Genomic DNA, 23,938 nt, shown 5'->3' with positions numbered 1-23,938 from the left:
GAGCACCCAGGCTCTGCCCCGCTCGCCACACCGCTGCGAGGCCTCCCTGGGCTTCGCCCCTCCTGCGCTCCCAAGCCCCAGAACAAGGCCACCTCCAGCCACCTCCCTTCAGGACACGCGAGTCTGGGACTGCACCCAGCGCTCTTTATTGGCTGGGCTGAGGCTCCAGAAGGTGGGGGCGGGGGATCAGCTTCCTTTCCCTGGGGATGGTCCCTGCTCTGCACCCATCAGAGGACTTTATTGGGCAGGGGGTGAATGATCCCGCTCTCTATGTACTCAAAGACTGTGTAGGGGTCCTGGTCCCCGTTGAGGGTGATGGCCTGCTTGTAGAACTCCTCCAGCTCGGCCGAGTTCCTGTAGAACAGGTCCATTTTGAGCTTGACTTGCTCCTCAGTGTCCTTGGGGTTCTGCTGGAGACGGGCCTGGATTTCCATGGTCGGAGGCGGCTTGTACATGAGGTGGTACCTGCAAGAGAGCAGGGGATGCAGACGACCCTGGTGCAGCCCAGGCGGCAGGGGAGACGGGCCCTCTGTCCGACCGTGGGCCAAGCGGGTCACCACCAGCAAACATTTACTGTGCACCGGCCTTGTGCACAGCCTCGGCCGGGTGCAGGAGCTACGGAGACCAAAACACGGTCCCCGCCCAGGGGAGGGAGATGCGGTCCACACCGGGACAGGATGGAGCCACAGATGAAGCCCCAATTCCTTGCTTCCTTTCTCTGCCTCTCTTTCTTCTTCCTTCCAAATAATGTGTGTTTAGCGTCTGCTCTACGTCTGGCATTTCATCTGCTGTGGACAACGCAATGACAAGCAGGACAGACGGACGTCGATGCCGTGTTTCTGGAGCTTCCAGTGAAATGGGGGAGGGGACACGGTAACGACAAATGGGAGCGGAGATGACAGGAAGTGCCACAGACAGTCCTGCTGGCAGAGACCCCAGGGCGACCTGATGGCCATCCTACTTGAGGGGGGTCAGCAAAAGGCTGTCCCCCCACAGCCAGGATGAGAGCACAGACCAGGCCTGTAGTTTAGAAAAATCCTGGTATTTCCTTCCTGGCCCCCCCTCACTCTACTCCTGGAGTGGTCCTGGTTGCCAAGAAACATGGTCCTAGTTACCAAGAAACATGGTCCTGGTTGCCAAGAAACGTGGTCCTGGTTGCCAAGAAACGTGGTCCTGGTTGCCAAGAATCGTGGTCCTGGTTGCCAAGAAACGCGGCTTGCTGGGGTAACTGGAAGCTTTCACCCCTTAGTGATTGCAGGGACTTTAAATTGCATTTCAACGCGAACATGGTGATTGTACTTGGTGAGACTGCAGAATAAAACTCAGAACCCACCCCCTGTGACCTTGGGAAGGCTCAAAGGTGAACTGGTTCCCACAGGGATGTGTGCGGCCTCACTGTGAGAACAAAGGCCCAGTGACACGCACAGGTGACACCTGCCGGGGCGGCCGGCTCACATGCTGGGGTCAGACAGCACCGGCGAAGGTCACGACCACAGCTGTGGCGCCCGCGACGTTCACTTCCTGGTTTCTCTTCCAGGCAAAGCGGGTGGATGGGGCTGCCCAGGGGAGCTAGTGGGTGCACCCCTTTCTAGAGCCTTCTGTCAGTAGCCACCGGTGCTGTCCCTGGAGCAGTCCCGCTGAGCATCGGTCAGTCAGGCGGAGGGAGGAGGTGCCCAGTGGGGCCTGTTCCCGGAGCCTTCAGATGGCCGCCCCCCAGGAGCCTGGCACAAACCTTTCTCCGGTGACAGGATCGGTTCTCCTCAGGGACAGCCGCTCGATGACAGAGTCTAACGGCACGTTCAGGAAGAACACCCTGCGGGGACAGGACAGGCACCAGGATCAGCTGGAGAGGACCCAGCCGCCCACCGAGACCAGGGTCGGGTCAACCCAGAGGTGGGGGGGCCTCCGGAGCCACCTGCAGGGGCTCCAGGCACCCAGCTCTCGGAGGTCAACTGGGAGGGATGCAGGCGGGGCCTCCCTGCTCTGAAAGCTCTCCGCACCTGATTCAAGATGGCTCCCAGCCCCCCTCATTTCCGGGGGGGCTTTCCAGGAGGCGTCGTTCAGGTGAGCTGTGGGAGAGCAGATGGCCCGTCCTTTCTGGAGGACGGCGTGATGGGGGAGACTCTAACCTCCACGCTTGCTGGGTGACCCGGGCCACTAACACAACCTCTCTCAGACTCAGTTTCCTCAACTGTGAAATGGGGCTAATGGTTGACCGGTGCTGAGGATCTGATGAGATAAATTGTGCGCGAGCTCAGAGCGGGGCTTGAGCATCCTCGGTGCCCAAACACGGCAGCTGGTACTATGATGGGTCATTTATTACCGATGCCCTCCCCAGGAGCTCAGGCTCCCTGGCTGCCCCAGCCCTCCTGGGAGAGGTGGGGTTGGGGGGGAATTGTGCTCAGCTCCCTCATTTCCTCTTTCAGAAAGGGGCCCCCCCGGACCCAAACGAGCAGGGTCCTCCAAAGCCAAGAGCCCAGAGGAAGAGTCAAGCACTCACCCCTAGCCCAGGGCTCTCCGACGGGCGGCGCTGGGGGATGCACCTCCTAAACGCCTACTTCAAATGGTCTAATCCCCCCTTTTTGGCAATGGACCCCTTTCTCTCTATACAACCTGACGAGAGAGGTTCTCAATCGGGTGTGATTTTACCCCGAGAAGACACTTGGCAATAAATAGGGACAGTTTTGGATGTCACAACTGGGGAGGGGGTGGCACTGGCATCTAGAGGCCTGGAATATGGCTAGATACCTTACGATGAACAGGACACCCCCCCGCAAGGATTGCCGAGCCCTAGTGTCCACAGTGCGGGGTGGAGACAAGCGGGGCAGCTGCTCGCGGCTCCTGCCCACAGACCTAACCCAGGCCCTGCCTTCTCGCATCAAAACCTCTCCGACTGTTTTTAAGAGTGGCTTCTGGAATGTTCCATCGCTCACTTCCTGCCTGCGTATTGAATGCGTACGTACATTTGTTGAGTGCCCGCGGGGTGCCAGGCACTGTATACGCCCCTCGCATGGAACTGAGACGCGGCACCTAATGGAGTCATCACCATCGACATCCAGGCTGATGACTGATGTGAGCGGCTTCCATTGGGGACATCGGTGACAATAACATTGGTGACAACAAACGCTCCCTGTGCACCCACAGCCTTGTTCATTTCACTTTCAAGTAAACTCAAGCAAGAAGCACCTCTGAGTTCAAGAAAAACGCACATAAATGAGATTCCCCTCCACTCTTAGGGTGGGAGCTTCTTCCAGCTCAGTCACCCCAGAAGTGTCGAGCGGGCTGCCAGGAGGCCACACCTGGCTGGGTCCAATGGGACACGGGTCCCCAAGGACTGTGGACCAGTCTCTCCGGCCCAGGTGCCACCTGCTGGGCCCAGGGCAATGAACGGCCGACGCGGGCCCGAGTCCTGACAGCCAGCAGGTGCCCGGGACGCACTGTGAAGAACGAGTGAGTGGGCGTGCGGCGTGCAGTCCTAGTGGTCTGTGTAGACCGTCCACTGCCTGATTTCCCACCGCGGCCAAAACTCCGCCGACTGGGAGGGTGGAGAGCTCTGTGAAATGCCGGGGCCAGATGCCCGAGACATGGCCCTCATTCCCAGGAACCACCCGCATCGGAGCCCGCGGGGGCCGTGGCTGTGGGATGCCCACACGCTTGCCCAGCAGTGCTGGTCTGGCAGGTACCAGAGGGAGCCAAGTGTTCCCCCAGCGACTGGAACCCGCCGCCTCGGACAACACCTGGCTCCTCTGCAGGCTCCCCAGCCCCAGAAATTAGATACAGACCGTTGACTACACATTTTCGGGGGGGGGGGGGAATGGGTTCATACTTCTCAAAGGTGTCAGCTCTTAAAAGTGGTTCTGAGTCTCTGGTCTGAGAGACGAAGGACACAGCCATGGCCAACTGTGAGGAGGTACAGGCAGGGCTGCCCAGTTGCTGCCCATTGTCCCCACACTCGCTGCTCCCCTCAGCTCACAGGTGCCACCCTGATCCCCTCTCATCCCTGTGACTCATTTGGAGTTAACTCACCCCAGGGCCGCAGGGCTGCGCCCCAGGGAGGCCCAGATGTGGCCCATCTGAGTGCCGGCCCCTCCTAGCTGCGGAACTGGGTCAGGGCGCAGGCCACGCCAAGCCAGGCCCACGAGAGGCTGTCCCCGGCTCACCAGGAAGAAAGGAGCTTCAGTCTTGCTGGGGCTGCTAGGCCGACGGTGTGGGACCTGGGGTTGCCTGGGGCCTGCACTCAGAGAGCGCCTCCCCGAAGAGGAAGCCACCCCAGAGAGCAGAGAGATGCCAAGAGACATTGTTTGGGGCCCTGGATCAAGCTGTGCCTGAAGCCAACACACCCCTCAACGTTTCCCTGACATAAACACATAAATCTCTTCCTTTGCTTACACTGACTTGAGCTGGTTTCCTGCAGTTGTTACCGAAGGACACGTAAAACATCTAGTCCCTCCAGTGCCGGTCCCTTCTGGAAAGTGTGTGAGCTTGAAAACAATGTGAGTCCCTGGGTCAGTGTTTTCTCCTTCCAGGCCAGCTGCTCCCACCACCTCTCCGCTCCCTCTCGCTTTTTGCCCAGGCTGTTTGCAGAGGTTTGCTTCTGCCCCGTCACCAGGAAGACCCTCACTGGGACCGGACGGGAGCCTCAGCCACCTGCAGGTCCAGTCCACGAGGGGGGGGCATGGAAACCCGCTTCTTCCCTGCACACGTCCCAGATAATGGCTTCCGCTCACAACATGCTGCAAAATAACAGCCACCAGATAAGACATGTGGGATGGGGTGCATCTGCACACAGGGAGCGGCCGTGTTCCAATGTGCTTTTATCCCTTACACTGCGAGCGTGCGGGGCCCCCGCCGCACCCCGGAGCCTGTGAGGCCCAGCGGCAGCACCGCCACGTGGCTGTCACGGCGACTGGGGCTGCCGGTGCCGCTCCGGAGCCAGCAGAGAGGATGCCCGCCGGCTGCGAATCCCTGGTAATTGAAGCCGCTTCACAAACAAGCCCCGACTGAAAGGTTTTTAACCCAGCGTATCAGGACCACTTGTCGTTTTCAAGGGACAGGCTCGTGAAAGGCCGGCAAGATCAGAAGCAGGACGCACCAGGTCGGTGCTTGAGACGCGCAGCGGGGAAGGGCCTCGCTGGAGAGGAGCCGCGTCCCGCGTCCCCGAGTCCGCACGCCGGGAGCTTCTGATCAGGAGGCTCCGGCTCCGGGCCCGCGGGCGGCGTGGGGCCCGCGGGGCTCTGCGCACACACACTGCCTGCCCCGCCCGCCCCGCTCTGCCTGCTGTGTTTCTGCTGCTAGTTCACGGCCGGGGAAGGGAGGGCAGTGAAGGCAAAGAAAGCAAAGGCCGCTCGGAGTGGGCGGGCTGTACACGAACACGTAGAATGGTCAGCTCGCGTGTAACCAAACCGTGTGCCCACGACCCATCGGGGAGGTGATGGGCCGAGAAGCTGTTGCCGATTAGTCCTTGGGCAGCGGCCATGGGCGGGGCGCTCGCATGGATCGGGCCGGAGAAAGCGTTCTTACGGGCTTGTCGGGACGAGGCCTCGGTCCGGCGAGCAGCGGAGGGAGGCAGCGAGGAGCAGGCAGTGTCGCGACGTCGTCAGAGCCGCGCGGAACTGAGCTGAGGGCGGCGCAGAGACCGGGGACTTTGGAGAGACGCCGCGGAAGGTGCAGGTGAATTACGGACAGACGACCAAAAATCAAAGATACAATTTGGGCCACCTGCCGAAGGACCCACGCCCCTGAACACACTGGGGGCGAGCTGGGGCCGGGCGCCGGGCTGCCTGCCTCCCTGCGCGGTCGGTGGCCTTCGCGCGGGGCACACGGAAGGCGCTGAACAAATCCGCAGGCTATGCGGAGACCGGCCGGAGGGTGGGCGTGAGGAGCCCGAGTCCCTCTCGGAGAGAAGCGTCCCATCAGCTCAATGGGCAGGTCCCCGGGCCAAGGGCACCCCTGTGGACCCGTGTCACTGCTGCAGGGGACAGCGCAGCGGGGACAGAGTTTAAAATTTCGTACGGTGCGTGTTTTACTCTGACAAGGGTCCAACCTGAGAACTGAAGCCGTCTCGCTCTCACTTTAAACCCGAGCGCCGAGCGGCCAGCCCTCAGGCCGTACTTCCCGCCCTGCAAAGGGGCTCCCCCGGCCAGTGCGTGTTTAAAACTGTGCACAGCTCACGGCGGCGGGTTTACGCTGCCTGCGTCCGAAGTCTCCGGGGGCGAGGAGGACAGGCCCTGACTGTCGTTAACCAGTGAGTTAGCGCGCACGCCCGGCCGGTCACGACGCGCTGAACAAACACAGCCTCGGGTTGAGGGGGCGGCCGGGGCTCAAATCCCTGCATAATCCGTCTCCATTTTAAAGTCGTCTCAACAGTCCTGCCTCCTTCACCGCTCGGGGGAAAGGATAACCGCCCTGCGCACGGCCACCCAGACTCCCGACAACCGCGAGACGCAGGTGGTTGGTGGCCAGGACGCTCTGCTAACTTTCCCCAAAGAGGAAGGCAAACGGGTTTAAAGCACCAATGACCGTACGCGGCGGACGCGCCTGGAGCTACGGGACCAGCCTGGCCAGCCTGCGCCCCTCGCGGCGCCATCTAAACCGGAGACCCTCGTCTGGCCCCGGACCGCTTTATAAACTCTGGCCAGTGTCTTTTCCCAGCCCCGGGAAAGGCCCCATGTCCAGACTCCCCGACACTGCCCTCTCCCCACGCTCCTCGTGCCCGGCACTCAGCAGGTCACCAGGAAGGGCCACCCGTCGCCCACACGTGTCGCTCCGTTTCCCCGCGGTCGCCCTTCACCTCTGTGTCTGCTTGAGGGGCCTGGTTACCTGCTCAGCTGGCCACCCGTGTGCTCGTGACGAAGATGCTGCGCATTCCCGGGGGCCTGCCGTCCTTCCTGGGCACGGGCCACACTCCGCCCTCCGCCTCACACTCAGGGCGCTGGAGCGGCTCCCACACTCCGCGGCTTCGCCTTCAGCCCCCCGCCTCTCCTTAGCCACCGCCGTCACCGCAAACCTTTGCGTGCCCGCTACGGGCCAGGCGCCTGTGGCACACGTGGCACACACATTACCGTCCCACTTAAACGCTCGCAGGAAGCACGTGGCCCGGGCCCTGGGATCCAAATCCGAGGCCTGGGAGGGGAGGCGGTGCCTCCGGCTGACTCCGCCAGGCTCTCGGCAGCCCTGCTACCTTGCGCAGGAAAAGGATTCGGCTTCATTCCCTGCAGTGGTCCCAGTGGCCCCAACGGTCCCGGAGAGCTCGTGGGGGTGGGTGGACCCCGCATATGCACCCCCATCCTCGAGGCTCGCTGGACCCCACTAGGGCCCCCCCCCCCCGTGTGCTCCGTCACCTAAGACATGCCCGCCCGGCGCCCCAGGCTGGGACCCCTCCTCGGTCAGCTGCCCCCGAGGGCTAAAGACAAATGGCATGGATTCCAAAGCAGCCTTCCTCCCGCCGGCCGCTGCCTTCCTCCGGAACCCGCCCGCGCCCGTTAAACCCACGCTTTAATTACTCCAAAATCATGCTAAGTCCTCGCATAAATGTTGCAAAGAATTTCATTACACTAAGTTGGCTGCTGCTGGAGCTCCCGGTTGAGAACAGACATACGCAAAAGGGACCGATGCTGTTTCCCAAATAAAACGGCAAGGTGACCTCTGTCGGGCCGCCAGGTGTCAAAGGAGAACAGCCGCTCCGGTTTCACAGGCCCGGGGAAGTGCCCGCCAGCCCTCCAATCTCTCCGGTCTGACGTCCCGGGAACCCTAAGTGTGATTAAATACCGATAACCAGTGGTAGTCGTGGAGGGGGGAAAGTCCATCAAGAGGACCCCAATATGTTTACAGCGTCCCGGGGGATCTGGGGATATTCACAATCAAGTGTGTAAATATTCTAAAAAAGGGTCCTGAATATTTTATGAATATTTGTCATAAAACAGAAATAATAACCACTGTGCAGAGCTATTAGAATTAATATTTATGCTGCCCACCATGAAATATTCATGGGGACAGAGAAAGGGGGGCCCGTAAGACAAGAATTAATTTACATCGGGCTCGGTTTACCCGCTGGCTTGATGTTTAAAGCCGGTTGACAAGCCTCCGTATGAATCCGCCAGTCACTTTCCCGCAGCCGGCGGAGCGGAGGGGGTGGGGACGGGTCCGGGCTGCTGACAGCTCACAGATTGAGTTTCTGACAGCCCTTAAAAACCTAAACGGCCCCCCACCTTTTTTCCTTCTTCCATTGCCCGGGGCGCTCTGTTCTGCCGCGGTTCATCCGATCTCCCCTTCCATCTGCTGAAATTAACGAATTAATGAGCGCGATTCGCTTTACAGCGGGGCCCTATGAATGTTTACAGGCGATTAAATTATAATGCGGGGCGGCTGTATAATTCATGAGCCAATTAAAGGAAGTGTTAGTTGATTTGATGGGATGAGGGACGTACAAAATGCATTTAACTAATGGGGAGCCGCGGGCTGCGAGGGCCGGCTCCCTCTCTCGGATTACGCGGCTAATTGCCGCACTTTATGGGGCTGTCACCGATGGCCATGCATATTTCATTGTTCTCAAATACTTCGATTGTGTGCGTCCGTGTCGGGGCTGTAACACCGAGAAGCCGGGCCAAACTTGGCTGTAGTTACAGTGGCCGGGGCCGTGGCCGAGGCTGGGAACCTGAGCCGGGGCGTCGGGTGTCCCCGGCCATTAGGTGATTAAAAGGGCCCAGCAGGCCATCGGCTTTTGTTTTACCAACAATTCCGGATGCAGCGTCAGGACGGTGGCAAACCGGGAACTCCGGGAACTCGAAGCCCACCACGCCCGGGTCCGGGGTGCAGGGGGCCCTGGAGTCACCCAGAGGCCCAGACTGCCCCGGGCACTTCACCCGCGATGCTTCCGAGCTAAGGGTTTCCTCCAGGCCTGACTCTGTCCCTCCACACAAGGTGGCCACTAGGGCTTCATTAAACGCAGTTAGTGGCAAACTCGGACCCAGACTCGAAGCTCTGTCTCCAGTGTGCTCGGGAGGAAATCTCAGAGAAGAGCCAATGAGCCCCCACAAGAAGATCACCCCGGAGCTTGGAGGACAGCGTGCTTCCAGAGGCTGTGCAGGGGACACGTGGCCGACTCCAAGCTGGAGCAGAGACACGTCACCTTCATAGCAAAAATCCTAGTTTACTCTGTGGGGACCGGGACAAGCGTCCCCCAACTCATCCCAGGTGGTCATGGTTCTCAAATACTTCCTCCGACTTCTACGCCCGGGTCTCACGCGAGCTAAGCGCGCACACACACCAAACTACAAGCCCCGCGTTAACACCCTCCACCCCCTGGGACTCCTAAGACAGGACCTCCTTGGCACCCACTCTCGCGCCCAGAGCTGCGAGGACAACAGGCCAGTGGCCAGGGGCACGTTCCCCAGCCAGGGCCCGCCCGTTCTCCGTCTCTAAGATGCGGATGGGACGGGGCAGCCAGGCAGAGGTGGTGAAGATCGAAGGAGCCAGTCCATGGGCCTCGTACTTGGTCTGGCACGTAATGATGGCCTGGGTCATTCTAGCTGAATTATTATCATGTGAGACGAGAGACTTCAGCTTGTGCCCTTAAGGAGGCTCCACTCACCGCTTTTGTCCCTCACAAATGCACACAGTCAGGGGCGGCCTCCACCCCCAAAGGCACGTTGGAAGCTGGGCTGTTGCACTATTTACGTTGATTGTCCAGCCCTGAAGGCACAGGTGCATCTCTGTGGTTCTCTGCCCTGTTGTTACCTCCTAGAACAGTGCCCAGTGCACAGTACGTGCTCAGTAAATGCTTGTTGACTGACTTACGTTGTCCTCAAGGACCTGGTCCTCAGGACGGAGGGAGACTCTCTGAGGGGTTGCTTGGTGGGAGCTGTGGGCAGTTGGCAGGATGAGTGGGGACAGCCACAGCCACAAGCCCCCAGCCGTCTTTTCATTTCCTCCACGACCTACTTCCTCCGCCCTGCTTGGCTTGCAGTGTAGACACCCGGCTCATTTTTACTGAGTTTCTGCTGTGTGCAGGCTTTGGGCTCCCAGGCCTTGCAAGTGCCTCCCGACCTGTCTCTCTCCGACCTCCTCCCACGTGCTGCCAGGCCTCCACCGCCTTCATCTACGCCCTGCATCTTTCTCTCGGGCATGGAGGCCACACAGGACCATAGCAGACACTGCGGCGACTTCCCCGGTGCCCTTCAGAGGACTTCCCAGAATGCCCCCACTCGGGCAATGCCCCCCGAGCTCCACTCCAGGAAGGCCACTCCCAAATTCCTCCCCAAATTTCTCCCTGTGGTGGGCAGCTCGTACTGGTGGACTAGCACAGACACAGGTTCAGACGTCGCCATGCCACAGAGCCTCCCCCTGGCGATTTGGTCACGGCAGGGTCCTCCCCACGCGAGTGGCCTCAGGGGGAGGCGCCCCCAGAGCCGTCGCCTCCTGTCCTGCGCCTGCACTGACGTCAGGCCGCATCCAGAGACACGTTCCTTGTAGGAGTTCGGTACGAACTGCACCCTGGACGTGAATGACTGCAGCTGGGGGACACTCGATTTGGAGGGGTGGAGGGCGCCGGCCCTGGGAGGCCTCGCCCGGGCCAGCCCCGTGGCCTGTCGGCGCCAAGAGAACACTCCCCTAATTGCCCTCCGCAAAGAAACCCAGGGTTAAACTGTTTATCTGGTTGTGCTCCGGGTTAAACTTCTTCAGTGAACCGACCCGGGAGGTGAAACCGGAGCTTCCAGATAAAGCCGCTCCACGTCCTTGGCTGGGGACGCGGGGCTGCAATTTAAGACTCCGGGTTTCGATAGTCGCCCATGAATTAAACCTATTACTCGTGGGCAGAAGCCTACCGGCCCTGGTGGGAGCGACCCCAAGGCCTCTCCCTGCAGTAACCCTGAGCCTGGGTGGGACCGGGAAGGGGGGCTGCGAGCCACCCACCCACCCACCGGGGGCCGCAGGTTACCATGTAGCGTATGAAGCGCAAGACAGGGACGTGATACAATGTTTGCAGTTAAGATCCCCTTTTTGTAGAGTATCTCTAAGTGTCAGTACATATACCGAAGTGTTAACATTGACTATCTCTGGATATCGAAAATATTCAATTAGCTACATTTTCTAGCTTTTCTATGGTAAGTGGATTCCCTGTGTGACGAAATGATTGAAACATACAAGGGCAATAACCCCCATCCTGCCCCCGGCCCTGTGGCCAGCTTCTTTGGGCTTCCTGCCCGCCCGCCTCCCCCCTGCCCGTAAGAGGGACAGTGCTGGGTCTTCAGGGCATCCCGAGCCTTCACAGCCCCCCCCCCCCCCGCTACCCCTCTCAGCACCAGCCCTGCTCTCCGGACCAGCCGCCCTGGACATGCCTGGCGCCCTCCTGCCCGAGCCTGGATGGCTCTTCCCCCCACCACCCCAGGGCTGGCTCCTTCCTTTCACTCAAGTCTTAGCTTAACTGACCCTCCCTGAAAGGTGCCTTCCCCAGTCACCCCGCCTGCCGCCAGGCCTTCTGCGCCACAGCACGGAGACCTTTGTCTTCCCCACGGAGCACTGTCTCTGTGGGTATTTCTCCTTTGCTTGTTGGTGACTGTCTGCCTCCTCCTCTGGGAACCTTCTCCTCGTGGCTGTCGCCCCAGGGTTTGGGGCAGTGCCTGGAAAGGAGCCGCCGGCCACAACTGGGTGATGAGGACTCTGACGTTCAGAGAGGTAAAGTCACCTACCTAAGTCACCCGCCACCGAGAGTGGGCCCCGCGGTTCCTGGGCCTTTATCTTGCTTCTCCATTGGCAAGACGCCCACCAGTGGGTGAGCAGGCCCAGGGCTTGGTGGGCAGCAGGCACGGACCCTCTACCTGGCCCCCATGGCATGGCGCCAGGATTTCTTTCTAGAAGGGCCTGGGCAGTGCCTGCTTAGCCGTGCTCACGGGACGTGTCCGTAGAGTGGCACAGTCTGCTCAGCTGGTGGGCCGGAGTTCCTGGAGGGGCCGAAGCCATCCTGGAGCCTACCCCAGGTGCACATCCTGGGTAGGGAAGGGCCCTCGGCATGGGCTCCAGCTGCTGGCTCCAGGACATGCTAGTGTGCTCGCTGGAGGACTGGGGGTCACCCTCCCCCAGGTGGCCCTGAATGGCATGCCCTCCCTGCCCTGCTGGGGTGCAAAGGGCACCTTCGCTGTGGTGGGACCCCCTCTCCCCCTCCACCCCTCCTCTCAGTGCTCATTCCTGCAGCCTCCCAGAGTGGTGCTAAGGGGACAATGGGGACGACAGGCAGGGTTCGAGGAAGGCCTCCCTTAAGCTGAAATAACTGGCCTCGGTTCATGCAGCTCAGAATGTGCCAGTGAGGCCGAGTCCCAGACCCCTGGGTGAACGGCTCCCGGATAATCCGCTCAGCTGAGCAAACACTCTGGGGAAGGAAGGAGGGAGGATATGGATGCCGGAACCCCCACGGAACCCCCAGGGCAAATGGGACACGCGGGCAGAGGTGGTGCGAGGCAGGAAACGGGAGGCACTGAGCAGGTTACGTTTTTTTTGATGTTTCTGAAGCACCTCGGCCCGAACGGGCGGAGATGTAGTTCAGTCCAGGACAGAAATGGCTGTTTGCATTTCATTATCCTGGAGCCTGACTGCAGGCACAGGCCTGAGACCCAGAGGAGTCCGGGGGCGCAGCGGGGACCGGGCGCCACCCAGCTCCTTACATTTTCCTGACTCACAAACAAGGCAGCATGCAAATGAGGGAGCCGCTCGGGTCCCCTCGCCCTCCTGATTGGATGTGGAGGCCCTAGTAGCCCCGCCCCTTTCACAGGCATTTCCATCCCCAAAGGTCGGGGCTCCCGAGGCCACGGCTGGCTCACTCCCCTCCGGAGGCTGAGCCGCAGAGGGACGCGAGCAGAACGCCCCGCTTCCTCCCCCAGCCGTGCCCGTCTCACCCGACCGGACAACATTTTCCAACCTGATTCCATTTTTTTCCGACCACTTAAAGGAAAGGCCTCACGGCCACATTACCGCTGACCTGCTCAGCCAGGCTGTGCGGATATTTTTATCAGCACCTTCCCTTCTTCCAGCTGACAGGAGCCAGCACCCGCTGCTGTGGCTGTTTGGATTACAACTGGTTGTCTGAAATATTTAGCAGGTATTATTTTCCATGTGTCGGGGAACCGGAGCGCCATCAAAGGTATCTTCCCGGTGCCAGTGGCCTCCCTGCGCACCAAGACCTCCCTGGGAGAGACTGCTGTGGTCCAGCACCCTCCACCCCCTTCTGAAAGGCAGAGCTCCTGGGGGAGGGGGCCTGGAGGGCCGGACCACGGCCCACCCACCTTTGCATCCCCTGAGCCTGTGCTGTCTGCACATAACACTCACATGGGGCTTAACCAGAGTTTGCTGAACCTACAAACGAGTGACCCTCCTGTTTGCTGAGGTCCACACACCAGCAGCTGGGGAAGCAGCAGCCCACTAGCAGCACCCCAGGGGCAAAGAGGACCCCAGAAGCCCTCCAATTCTGCATGCAGGCTGCCTCAGACCCATGATGGGCTCCTACCCACACAGCTGCTCCACCCAGGGTCAGGGGCCACAGCAGGCCAGGGTGGCAGGGCCCGTCCTCCACCGGACCGGCTTCCCTGCACGTCCCTGCACGTCCGTTGCTGGCATCCAGTAGGGTCCCGTCCCCAGCCATTGCCCCTGTGCCCCTCGATCACATACCTGAAAGGCAAAGAGCTCAGGCTTGCAGTGATGCAGCTACGGAGGCAGAGCCTCTCGTCGGGTTAAGGTCCTTTACGCCCCCGCCCATGAAACAGCTCACTCGAGATCATTGCCAACCCTGCATACTGGGGGGGGGGGGGGGGGGGGGGAGTAGGTTTACAGCTGTATGAGAAACACAGAATTTATTCTTGTATTATAATTTATTATTATATTATTTTCCATATGAACAGCTGTAAGCCGCCTTTTGCCCATCCTGCATAGAGCTCACCAGGCTGGTATCTGGGGAGGTCTGCCTGGCCGCAACCAAATGCTGCACAGAGCCATTTCCTCCCCGAGTATTTGTGTTTTCAAGTGTTTATCAGCCTTTCTGTCATGATCAAGATTTTAGGAGCACTCTACACCAACTATGAGTTAAGTACATAATTTCGGACCCAGCCACTCCCGGTTTGGTGCTTCCTTTGTCTCTATTACGTGGCAGCACTTGCCGGGGGTGCCTGCAGGTGACAGATGAATGCCTTTGTCCAGGGGCAGCCAAAGTGACTGACATTTCAATCCAGGAGCAGCCACGGGGAAAAGTGGGAGACACATTTCCACAGCTCATGACCATGGTTGGAGGGCTCGGGAGCAAAGGGCCTGGCTCAGGAGGGCTCCCTCCATGGATGAGGCCTCTCCAGCCCACCCAGCTCCCCAGCTCCCCAGCTCCCCAGCTCCCCAGCTCTGGGGAAGGAGGGCCCACCTCCTCTCGGCAAATGGAAAAGACGGATGAGACAGAAAGACACTTCTTTCCTCTGATGAGCAGAACCATCTCTCACAGAGCGAGTGGTCCGGCTGTGCCCGAGGCCCTGCTGGTTAATCCAGTCCTGTCTGGGAAGCGCCGGAGAGGAGCGCGCCAACCCTGGACGACAGTGGAGACGGCTATAGTTTATCATTCACTCGCTCACATAATGATTCCTTATTGCACATTCCCCTGCACTGTCTCCTTGAACCCGCAGCCGCTCCGCATCATGTGCACTGTTAAATCTACTTTGCAAGCGAAGAAACGGAGGGTCTGAGAGGTGAAGTAACCAGAAGAGCTGGAGCTACCTCCTGCCTCTGAGCCGTGGCCTTGCTGTTCCCTCTGTTCGGCATGCTGTTCCTCCCAACTTCTCATGAGCCTCCACGAGTCCACGGGGCCTCAGAGCTGACCAGAGCAGTATGCCTCAGACTCACTCACTCACTGACCTCCTGCCCCTGAGTGGCCCCCTACCCAGAGGGGAGTTCGTCTGTCTGTCCTGTTCACCGGCCCCCACAGCTAAGCATCTGTCAGCTGGCACCAATTCACACTCAGGGCTCTGCCTCCAAAGCTCACGTGTTTAACATTAAACCCACCGCTCTGAGAAAATGTCACAGCAACGCCAGCCAGCGGCCGGTCCCAGGGAGACTGAGAGGCCTGCTTCCGGAGGGAGCTCCAGGTCCATGCTTCCCGGCCGCTCACCTGTTCTCACAAAGGACGGACGACCCTGGCGTGTTTCTACCACCAGGCACCAGACAAGCTGCCCGAGCTGAGTCTGAGCCCAGAGCTCCCAAGGACTGCGCCCCACAAAGGCTGTGTGCGGGGACCCACCGCATCACAAGCTGACCCCCGCGCTCCGCTCGCAGAGGCGCCGGGCACACTGGCTTCCGGCCTCTCCAGAAGGCAGCGCGGGCCCCTGAGAACAATTTCCGTCCATGATGGGCCTTTATGTTCATAAGCGCCATGTTTGAGTTGTGGCTGAAGGCTCGAAGCAATAACAGTTGAAATAATTGTCATTAAATACTCAGCACGTAAATCGAAAAGTAACTGCTGTGGGCACTACAACCGTTCTTGAAAGAAAACATTTGGGTATATTTTAAATCCACCCGTGATCCTGAGAGAAAGCTATGCTCCCCGAAACTTGAGTTTGTGATGTGACACATTTCCATAGCTTGGGCATGTGCGTGCGATTCAGCTGAACTGTGCCACGTGCCAGGCAGCTGCGGGAACATCACTCGCGCCGCTGGCCCCTGGCCCTCTGCAGTCCTGCAGCCCCGCGTCCCTCACTTCAGCAAAGCGTTTGCTCCTTGGATGTTCCAGCTGTTTCCAAAGGACACCTGCCTTTGGTCTGCAATGCTAGCACCCACTGAGAATAAAAATACAACCACATTGAGCCACTCCACATCTAGGATTTGAATCTGTAGGGACAATCTTATGACTACGCAGGGCCAGACAGCCAGGATGTTTACTGCAGTGCTGTTTGCAAAGTGAAGGAAAGAAAGGAAACAGTCCAAATGCTCTTCAACAGGGGCCTGGTTAAATTAATGACTGTACAGCCACAGGCTGGAATACTAGGCAGCTGTGAAAAAGCCTGAGAGCAGAGCTGTACAGGCTACAGGGAAACATCACCAGACACAGTTAAGAGAAAACTGAAAACCAGGTCACATAAGGACGTACGCTTGACTGCATGTTCAGTGGTTGTGTAGTGGGCCTCCATCTATATAAAATAAAGGCATATATTTAAATCTCCTTATTGCTGCAGAGAAACTTTCTAAAAGAACACCCTATAAATTAAGAACAATGATTGCTTCCGGGAAAGGGAGCAAAGGTCTGGGGTGAGAAGAAAACTTAATATTTTCTCCATTTTAAAACTATGACATATTTTTATATATATAAATAAGTGGCATGACATACAATCACTCTGGTCACAACTATTTACTGAGAACCTACTATGTGCCAGGCATTATTTTAGGAGTTTGAGATACATTGGTAAATAAGACAAAGATTGCCCGGCCAGGCGTGGCTCAGTGGTTGAGCGTCGGCCTAGGATCCAGGCGATCGAGGTTCGATTCCCGGTCAGGGCACATGCCTGGGTTGTGGGCTCGATCAATGACTCTCTCATCATCGATGTTTCTATCTCTCTCTCCCTCTCCTTTCCTCTCTCTGAAATCAATAAAGATATATTAAAAAAAAAAAGACAAAGATTTTTTCCCCCTAGAATAATTTCTATTCTGGTGGATACATTCTAATATATAGAACATAAAACTAGCCCTGGGACCCCACTACCTAAGTAATTCATCACCCCAATACTTGAAACCCCCTGAGGGATCCTAACCAATCCTATCTTGTGTCTACACTCACATCAGAAGAGAGCCACCATCGGGAACTGTTAAAATGTGTATGAGCACCTACACATGTTCAGTTTTGCTGGACATGCCCCCTTACAACTGGCTTTTCCCCTCAGCATGACTTTTCTCAGACTCCTCCACGCTGACGCGAGGGCTGCAGCTCACTGCCTTCAGGTGCGGGATGGGCTGGCGCCGTGCGGCTTGGTGGCAGCTCACCAGCCCCTTCTCCACGGTCACCTGCCCGTTTTTCAGTCACGCTCACGGTGCCGCCGGGAGCAGTCTGGGCAGCGGTGTTGGGGGATGGGAAAGTTTTACTCGGATGTATTTCGTAATTGCAGGACTGCTTGGATTTTCTATCTCTTCTGATGTCAACATCGGTAAGACTTTTTTTTTTTCCTCCTGAATTTATCCACCTTGTCTGTGTTTCCAGATTTATTGTCATAAAGTTGTTCATAATATTTTTCTTACCCTTTTAAACTCTGCTGTTTATGGATATGTCCCCATTTTTATTCCAAGTATTGTTTATCTGTGCAGTCTTTCTTTTTTATTGCTCAATCTTGCCAGAGACATGCCAATTTCATTACTTTTATCAAAGAACTGACTGTGGCCGCCCCGTCACTTAGTTTCCTCCTCCCTCGGTTTCCATCTCGATGGTCTTTTCCCTGCCACTCTTTAGGTTGATTATTTCTCTAACCTAAGTCAGAGGCTCAGATGATTCATTTTCAGTTGGTTTACTTTTGGGACTTATTTTTTCACTGAATATTTATTTGTACTCCTTCAATCTCTGACTTCTTTCAGTTAAAAAATAAAAGTAACTTTTTAATTATACATACTACCCTTTGCCTTAGTGGTTCTCTTATCAGTGGGGTGCTCTCCTTGTCGCTGCCGGTTGCTGAAGGATATGGGCTTCTCGCTATGTCACCAAAAAAAAAAGAATTTTCTGAGTCTTGCACAGGAGAATGAATGTCATTTATTTGGACGGAGTTAAATCCCCAAGTTTCCAAGGTCCCGTTTCCCCGCTATCCCACCAAGGAAGAAGTGTAGCTGTGGCTTCAGCAGGACTTGGATTAAAGCTTTTGCCCAGAGTTTTCACTCATTGTTGGGGCACACCTCAGTCCAGCATCAGTCCACAGCGTGCGGGGTCCCTCGTGGCTGTGGGCCATGCAGCTGTGGAGGGAACACAGGCGAATGCAAGAGAGCCACAGGAGCACAGGGCCAAGAGACTCAAGACAGGGAGCTCCTTTGTCTGGGGGATTAAGTATTCCCAGATTTTTGAGGGTTTGTAGGGGCCCCACCCCTCTCGTCAATTATCTTTGTTTTCAGGTTAGACTGACCGGCACCTTCCCTACATTATCCCAGCTTTATTGCACATATCTTCGTGGCTGCATTGTTTATAATAGAAAAATGCAGGAAGCAGATGTCTGCTGACAGGGCATTTGGATACATTGTAACACATCTGGGCTGCGTCATTGTGTACATAAACTATTACCGTGTAATAGTTTGCAGTGTAACACTGTACAAACATATGTACAACAATATTTTATTATGGAAAAAGCAAGTCATATGAGGACCTACACATAACCTTATTTTTGTTTGTTTAAAAAAATCCATGATTTAGAATTCATTGGAAAGCAATCTGGGTTTTAGTCCCAGCCACAGCACTTGAATGGTTCCTTAGTTGGTTCAATCATCTATTTATTAAACAGTGAGCACAACATAGTCTCTGCCCTCAGGGAGCAGAAGCATGCAGCCGAGAAAACCAGATGGCCAGTGCCCTGAGGGAGAAGGGCAGGGGCCTGGAAGCACATGGGAGAGGCTTCCGGCAAGTTTCCCTAGCAGACAATGTCTAAATACTTAAAATACAATCCCTGGGATTAAGGAAGGTGCTGAAAAGACACCTTCCTGTGGGCAGTCCTGTGGGCAGTTCTGTGGGTAGGGGGGGCAGGGCAGGGACAGGACCAGCAGCCCCACCCGCCACTCCAAGTCTGGGGACCTTGACCCTTGGGCTCTCAGCCTTTCTAAGCCCCAATTTTTGGGGGCTGAAATGAGAGCCTTGAACTGATGATCTCTAAGGATACCTCAAAGTCTGACATTTCCAACGTTGAGGTTGCCTGGTGCTGAATCTGAACCCTCTGGGAGAAGCTGGAGCCTGCAGCCGAACGGAGCCCTCTCCCCAGACACTCCCTTGGGCAGGGGCCCAGCCTGACACGCTCCGTAAGTGTGGGTGGAATGAACGGACCAGAGAGCGAATGAACGACTAAATGAGTGAAGGGCACGGCAGAAAGGCCAGGGCCAGATCTTACAGACGCGTTTCTAAAATGGGCCTTCAAGGTGATCACACGCTTTTCTGACACAGCCGAGTGCTGGCAGGATAACTCGGTGGTGCCGGCCCTTCTCTCATTTCTGACAAAGCCCAGCCTTTCTGCCCTCCGCCACTTGCCAGTCCTGCCAGGTAACCAGATCGCTGTTAATTAATAAAGCTGTCAGGTGGATTGTCCTCCCTGGTCATTAGTATCCTCTCAGAAAGAGAACCCTGCCATCGCCACCCCGGCCGTCCCGGCTTGCAGCTCAATTAGCTTAATGCTATGCAAATGAGAGGCTCTTCTCATCATTAGTTTATAGTCCACAAATGTTAATCGCATAATTGGGCCTTCAACAGGGTAATTAGACACGATTTTGTCCATTAGTCTTACAAGGCTAATTATTGTTGAGAGGAGAGGGGGGACGCTCCCAGAGCTCCACTGGAGAGGGGCATCTGGTTAATGCAAACGGGACGCAACATGGGCCAGGTACAAGGGCAGTCACAGCCCACTGTCCCCATCTGTCCCGGGGGCAGGCAGGGGAAGGAGAAGGGGACCCAGGAAGGCCTCCGGATGGGGGCTGGCTGCAGGGTGGGCAACTGCTCACCTGCCACTGTGCTGGGACTAGGAAAGCAGAACAAACAAGACAAAGAATGGCCAGCCTGGGGCCAGGAGGCCCGGTTCTGCTCCCACTCACAGGGTGACCTCAGGTGACCCGAGTCTTTCAGGGCCTAAGTTTCTCCCTGGGCAATTTGGAGGTTACAGGAGATAGCCTCCAGGGGCCTACTGGGTTTGACTTTCAGGAACCTGAATCTCAGAATCAAAAAAGAAAAGCCTGGACGGGGCCGGGAAAGGAGAGGGGGTGCTGGGAGAGGCCGGGGCTCCCAGGCACCTGTCCTGGCTGGAACGTGGGCGGGCACGGGGGTCAGCTGAGATGCTCACGAGTGTGCTGCACCGGTTTGCTCGGCTGCCAGAGCAAGTGTCACACAGGCTGAATATCCTCCCAAATCCACATGCTGAAGGCCTGACCCCAGCACTCACAGTGTGACTGCATCTGGAGACGGGGCCTTAAGGAGGTGCTGCAGTTAAAACGAGGCCCTTCGGGTGGGCCCGGATTCAGTCTGGCTGGTGTGTTATAAGAGCAGGAAATGTGGATGCTCAGAGACACCGGGGTGCACGTGCTCAGGGGAAAGACCTTGAGAAGAGGCGGCCAGAGGGAGGCCATCTACGAGCCACGCGGAGAGAAGAGGCCTCAGGAGAAACCCAAACTGCCGATACCTTCATCTTGAACTTCCAGCCTCCAGAACCGTGAGAAGATAAATGTCAGCCGTTCAAACCGCCCAGCCTGTGGTGCTTTGCTACGGCAGCGAACAGGCCTCTCAATCTTCTGCCCAAGGCCAGCTAGTGGCCCCGTCCCCCAGGCCTGGTCCTCCCACCTGCTCCCTGATGGGCAGACAGCCACTCTATTCTTCAGGAGCTCCAGCAAAAACAGGAGTTCTCCCTGACGCCCGCCTTTCTCAGACGCCCTGTCTGCCCTTAGAAATGCAGCCTCTCTGCCGCCTGCACAGCTGTTACCGTGGGCCAGGGCACCAGAATCCCCCACCTGGATTTCTGCCAACAGCCCCCTTTCTGGCCACCCTGAGTCCGCCCTTGTCCTCCTGCCTGTAGTCCGTTCCCCACCCAGTAGCCTGAGTGATCCTTTTAAATCGTAAGTTAGATCCCACCACTCATCTGCTCAAACTTCCCCGTGACTCCGCCTGACTCAGAGGAACAGTCCGAGCCTTCCAGGGTCTGGGCACCCTCTGCCTCGGGCATCATCTCCGCCTCTCCCTGTTCCATTGCAACAGCCACTGTGCTGCCCCTTAAATGTGCCAAGCCCACCCCCACCTCAGGGCCTTTGCACATGCTGTTCCTGCACCGCTCTTCCCCAGGTATCCCCACGATGTGCAAACGTCCTCTCATCAGAAAGCCCTTCCCTGACCACCTTATAACACACACCCAGCACCCCCTTCCCGACACCCCCTTTCCTGCTCCCCTTTACCCTGTTTCCTGTTCTCCAGGGGACCACCCCAAGCAGAGTGTGAGCAACGGCAAGTGTTGTGCTTTTGTTTCTTTTGTGCCCCCAGGATGGAAGCAGCAGCTGCACAGGAAGATCCTGAGGTGAGAGATCCTGAGGTGCAGATTCCAGACACCCCCACCCCAAACGCCACCTGACCTGGAAGGGGCAAAGCCAGGATCCCACAGCCTCTCCGCTCCACCACTGCACTATCCAGCCACTTCCTACCACAAGCACCATGTGTAAGGTCCTGTGAGGGTGCAGAGCAAGGAGCAGCATCAGGGAAGGCTTCCTGGAGGAGGGGGTTCCAGGCTTGGCAGGCCTTCCCTAGATCCTAGGATCTAGAACCCACGCTTCATGAGGCTCAGGCCCAGGAGAGAAAGGAGAGGTAATGCAGGGGCCCGGACGGAGGCTCTGCCCCATCGCTGCTTTGAGGGGTATGACCTGCCTTTGGGGTGGGGGGTGTCCGGAATCTGCAGAAACCTCAAAGCCAGCGAGGAGGCACTGCCCAGAGTGTGACAATCTCAGAAAAAGCAAAGCTGAACTTCTACATGGGGAAGACTTTTTTAAAAAAGCTTTTTCTTATTAAAACTTCCCGTGATATTTAGGAAGGAGCGCCTCCGGCGCTCAGACGCCTGCCACCGGACCTGGCAGAGGCCGAGCTTTGAAGCGCAGCGCGGGGCCGGCGGTTCAGCGCTTGATTTATGCCTCGAGGAAGATGGGAAATTGAAGGGCGCGGATGTGTCCCCGCGGCTCCTGCGGGTGAGAAAGCAAATAGGATTTCTCCCAGGCACCTGGCAGCTCCGTCCCCTCGCCTTTCTCGGGGAAATGAATTTAAGCTAAAGTGAGCGTCACACCCCCACGCCTGGGGGAGTCTCCAGCAGAGCGGGACTCAAATGCCAGCTGCCCTGGGCTGCGCGCTGTTAAAAGTCACCTGTCAGTCTCCACCCGAGGCGGGAGATGGCTGTGGTCGCGGCGGGAAGGTGTGTTTACCTTGTCTGCCGTCCACCGGCTCAGTCGCCGCCACTGGTGACCCGCTGGATAGGCCCACGGGACCCCTGGTAAGAGCTTAGTCCACAGGGGAAAGGGAGTTGAGATGATCACCAGTGAAGACGAGGGAACCCCGAAGGGGGCGAGCGGGAATTTCCGAGCGTGCGGTTATCAGGCGCCACAGTGTGCCGGCCCCGAGTCCCGGCTGCCGCGGGGTCAGCAGAGCTCAGCCTGTTGGGGCCTGGGCTCCCCGGCTCTCTGGGAATTCACTGTGCTTTATACCCCAAAGACCCTCGAGGCTGCAGGCAGGGAGAGCAGGGGTCGCGCACACTTTCCGTGTTGTGGCTTCCGAAGGAACTGCTCTTAGGCTCTCAAGGGCAGATGACAAACCTAGTAACACTGTCGCAACTATAGTAACACTGTCACCGCTAAGTGCTAACCCAGGAGAAGCAGTCCCGACCTCCCACAGCTGCTCAGAATCAGGCTCTCCGACTTTTTCCTGCACAAACATTGCAGATGGGTGGCAAAATGTCACCAGTCCCCAGGCAGGATAAAAAGGGGGGGGGGCAGTCCCTTTTCCACTCCAGCTCTTATTTACGGAAAGATTAAAATGCCACAGCTCCAGGCGAGTGGGCTGAGGGCCCGTCACCACCACTCCTGGCCACGGCCTGGGGCTCAGGCACTGGGGCGCTCCACCCTTCTTGCCCCGGGCTGTGACCCACCCAGGAGGCTGCCGACTTCCCATCACCAGCTAGTATTTCTTGCCGCATCCAAGCAGAGCACCGGCTCCCACAGCCAGGCCTGTGGGGGGCGCTGTCGCAGGCCAGGCAGCATGCTGGACACTGAGCCAGTTTTGAACTCAGGGCTAGTAACTCTCCATTCCCTTCTCGGGCACCTTGCTAAGTCCCTACTCCGACCACTTCTGCCACGGGCTCCCACATTTGTCTGGGGACGGCCCCTATGCCCTGGGCCCCTAAAAGTATTTAAATGAGCCGATCCACAGACAGCCTGGCTAGCCCCTCCCCCTGCCCTCCACAGCTTGGCCACAGCCCATCCCCAGGGTGGGGCTCCCCGCCTGGCCCCAAGTGCCAGCCACCTCTCTTCTGAAGCTGTGGGTGACGGTCCTCCTTTCGCTTCTCTGATGTCACTGTGATGTGTCCCACCATCACCACAATCTTGAAATCTTATAAAACAGCAGGGACAGGTGACAAGATTTCACATCTTTCCAGGACTGGGGTCATGGCTCCTGTCCAACCTGAGATTCCAACATCAAGCTTTTCCTGTCTGTCTGGCTCGTGGCATCTGTGACGACTGTGCGATTCTCTCTGTTTGCAGAATCATTCTTCTGCCCCACGAGCCACCCGGTGAACAGGAGCTACCTTCCTCCAACTGGAGGGAAGCAACCTGCCCGGAGCAGCCGAGGGGCCAGCTTGGGCCTCAAGACCGTGCAGCGGGTATTTTGGCAAGAATAGGCCCGACCCTGCTTCTCAGAAGCTCTGGTCCGCACGGCAGGCTCTGAGCTCCTGCACGTTAGGGATGCTCAAGGTTCCCACGCGGGGAGCCCGCCGGCGCCAGGCTCCGCTAAGGGCTCCCCTGCATCCTCTCATCCCGTCCTCACACCTGACGTTCTGCATGGACTGCCCCTGTTGTCCAGTTGGGGAAACTGAGGCGCCGAGGGGCGAGCGGACTTCTGCGGGAAGCTCGGGTTTTGAGTTTTAACCACTAACAACATTATCTCGGTTGTACAGAACATTCTCCCCCGCACCCATCCTGTCCAGGCACATTTTCCCAGCAAACGTCCATGTGAGCCCAGCAG

At 57.5% G+C, this 23,938-nt stretch overlaps 1 protein-coding gene across 1 annotated transcript in view; it reads right to left on the bottom strand.

The window, feature by feature from the left end:
• Positions 1–227: 227 nt before the first annotated feature.
• Positions 228–23,938, bottom strand: part of AK8 (adenylate kinase 8) — a 79,359-nt gene continuing 55,648 nt past the window's right edge. The window contains exons 12-13 of the mRNA XM_087823251.1: positions 1,733–1,813; positions 228–465 (exon numbers count right to left, since the gene is read on the bottom strand). Of these exons, the coding sequence (XP_087679377.1) occupies positions 228–465; positions 1,733–1,813 (319 nt within the window). The remainder of the gene's footprint in view (positions 466–1,732; positions 1,814–23,938) is intronic.

The sequence above is a fragment of the Miniopterus natalensis genome, chromosome 12, assembly GCF_054644295.1.
Source record: "Miniopterus natalensis isolate mMinNat1 chromosome 12, mMinNat1.hap1, whole genome shotgun sequence".
Lineage (NCBI taxonomy): Eukaryota > Metazoa > Chordata > Mammalia > Chiroptera > Miniopteridae > Miniopterus > Miniopterus natalensis.
Note: the sequence above shows the minus strand (reverse complement) of the source record. Positions and strands in the feature narration are given on the sequence as shown.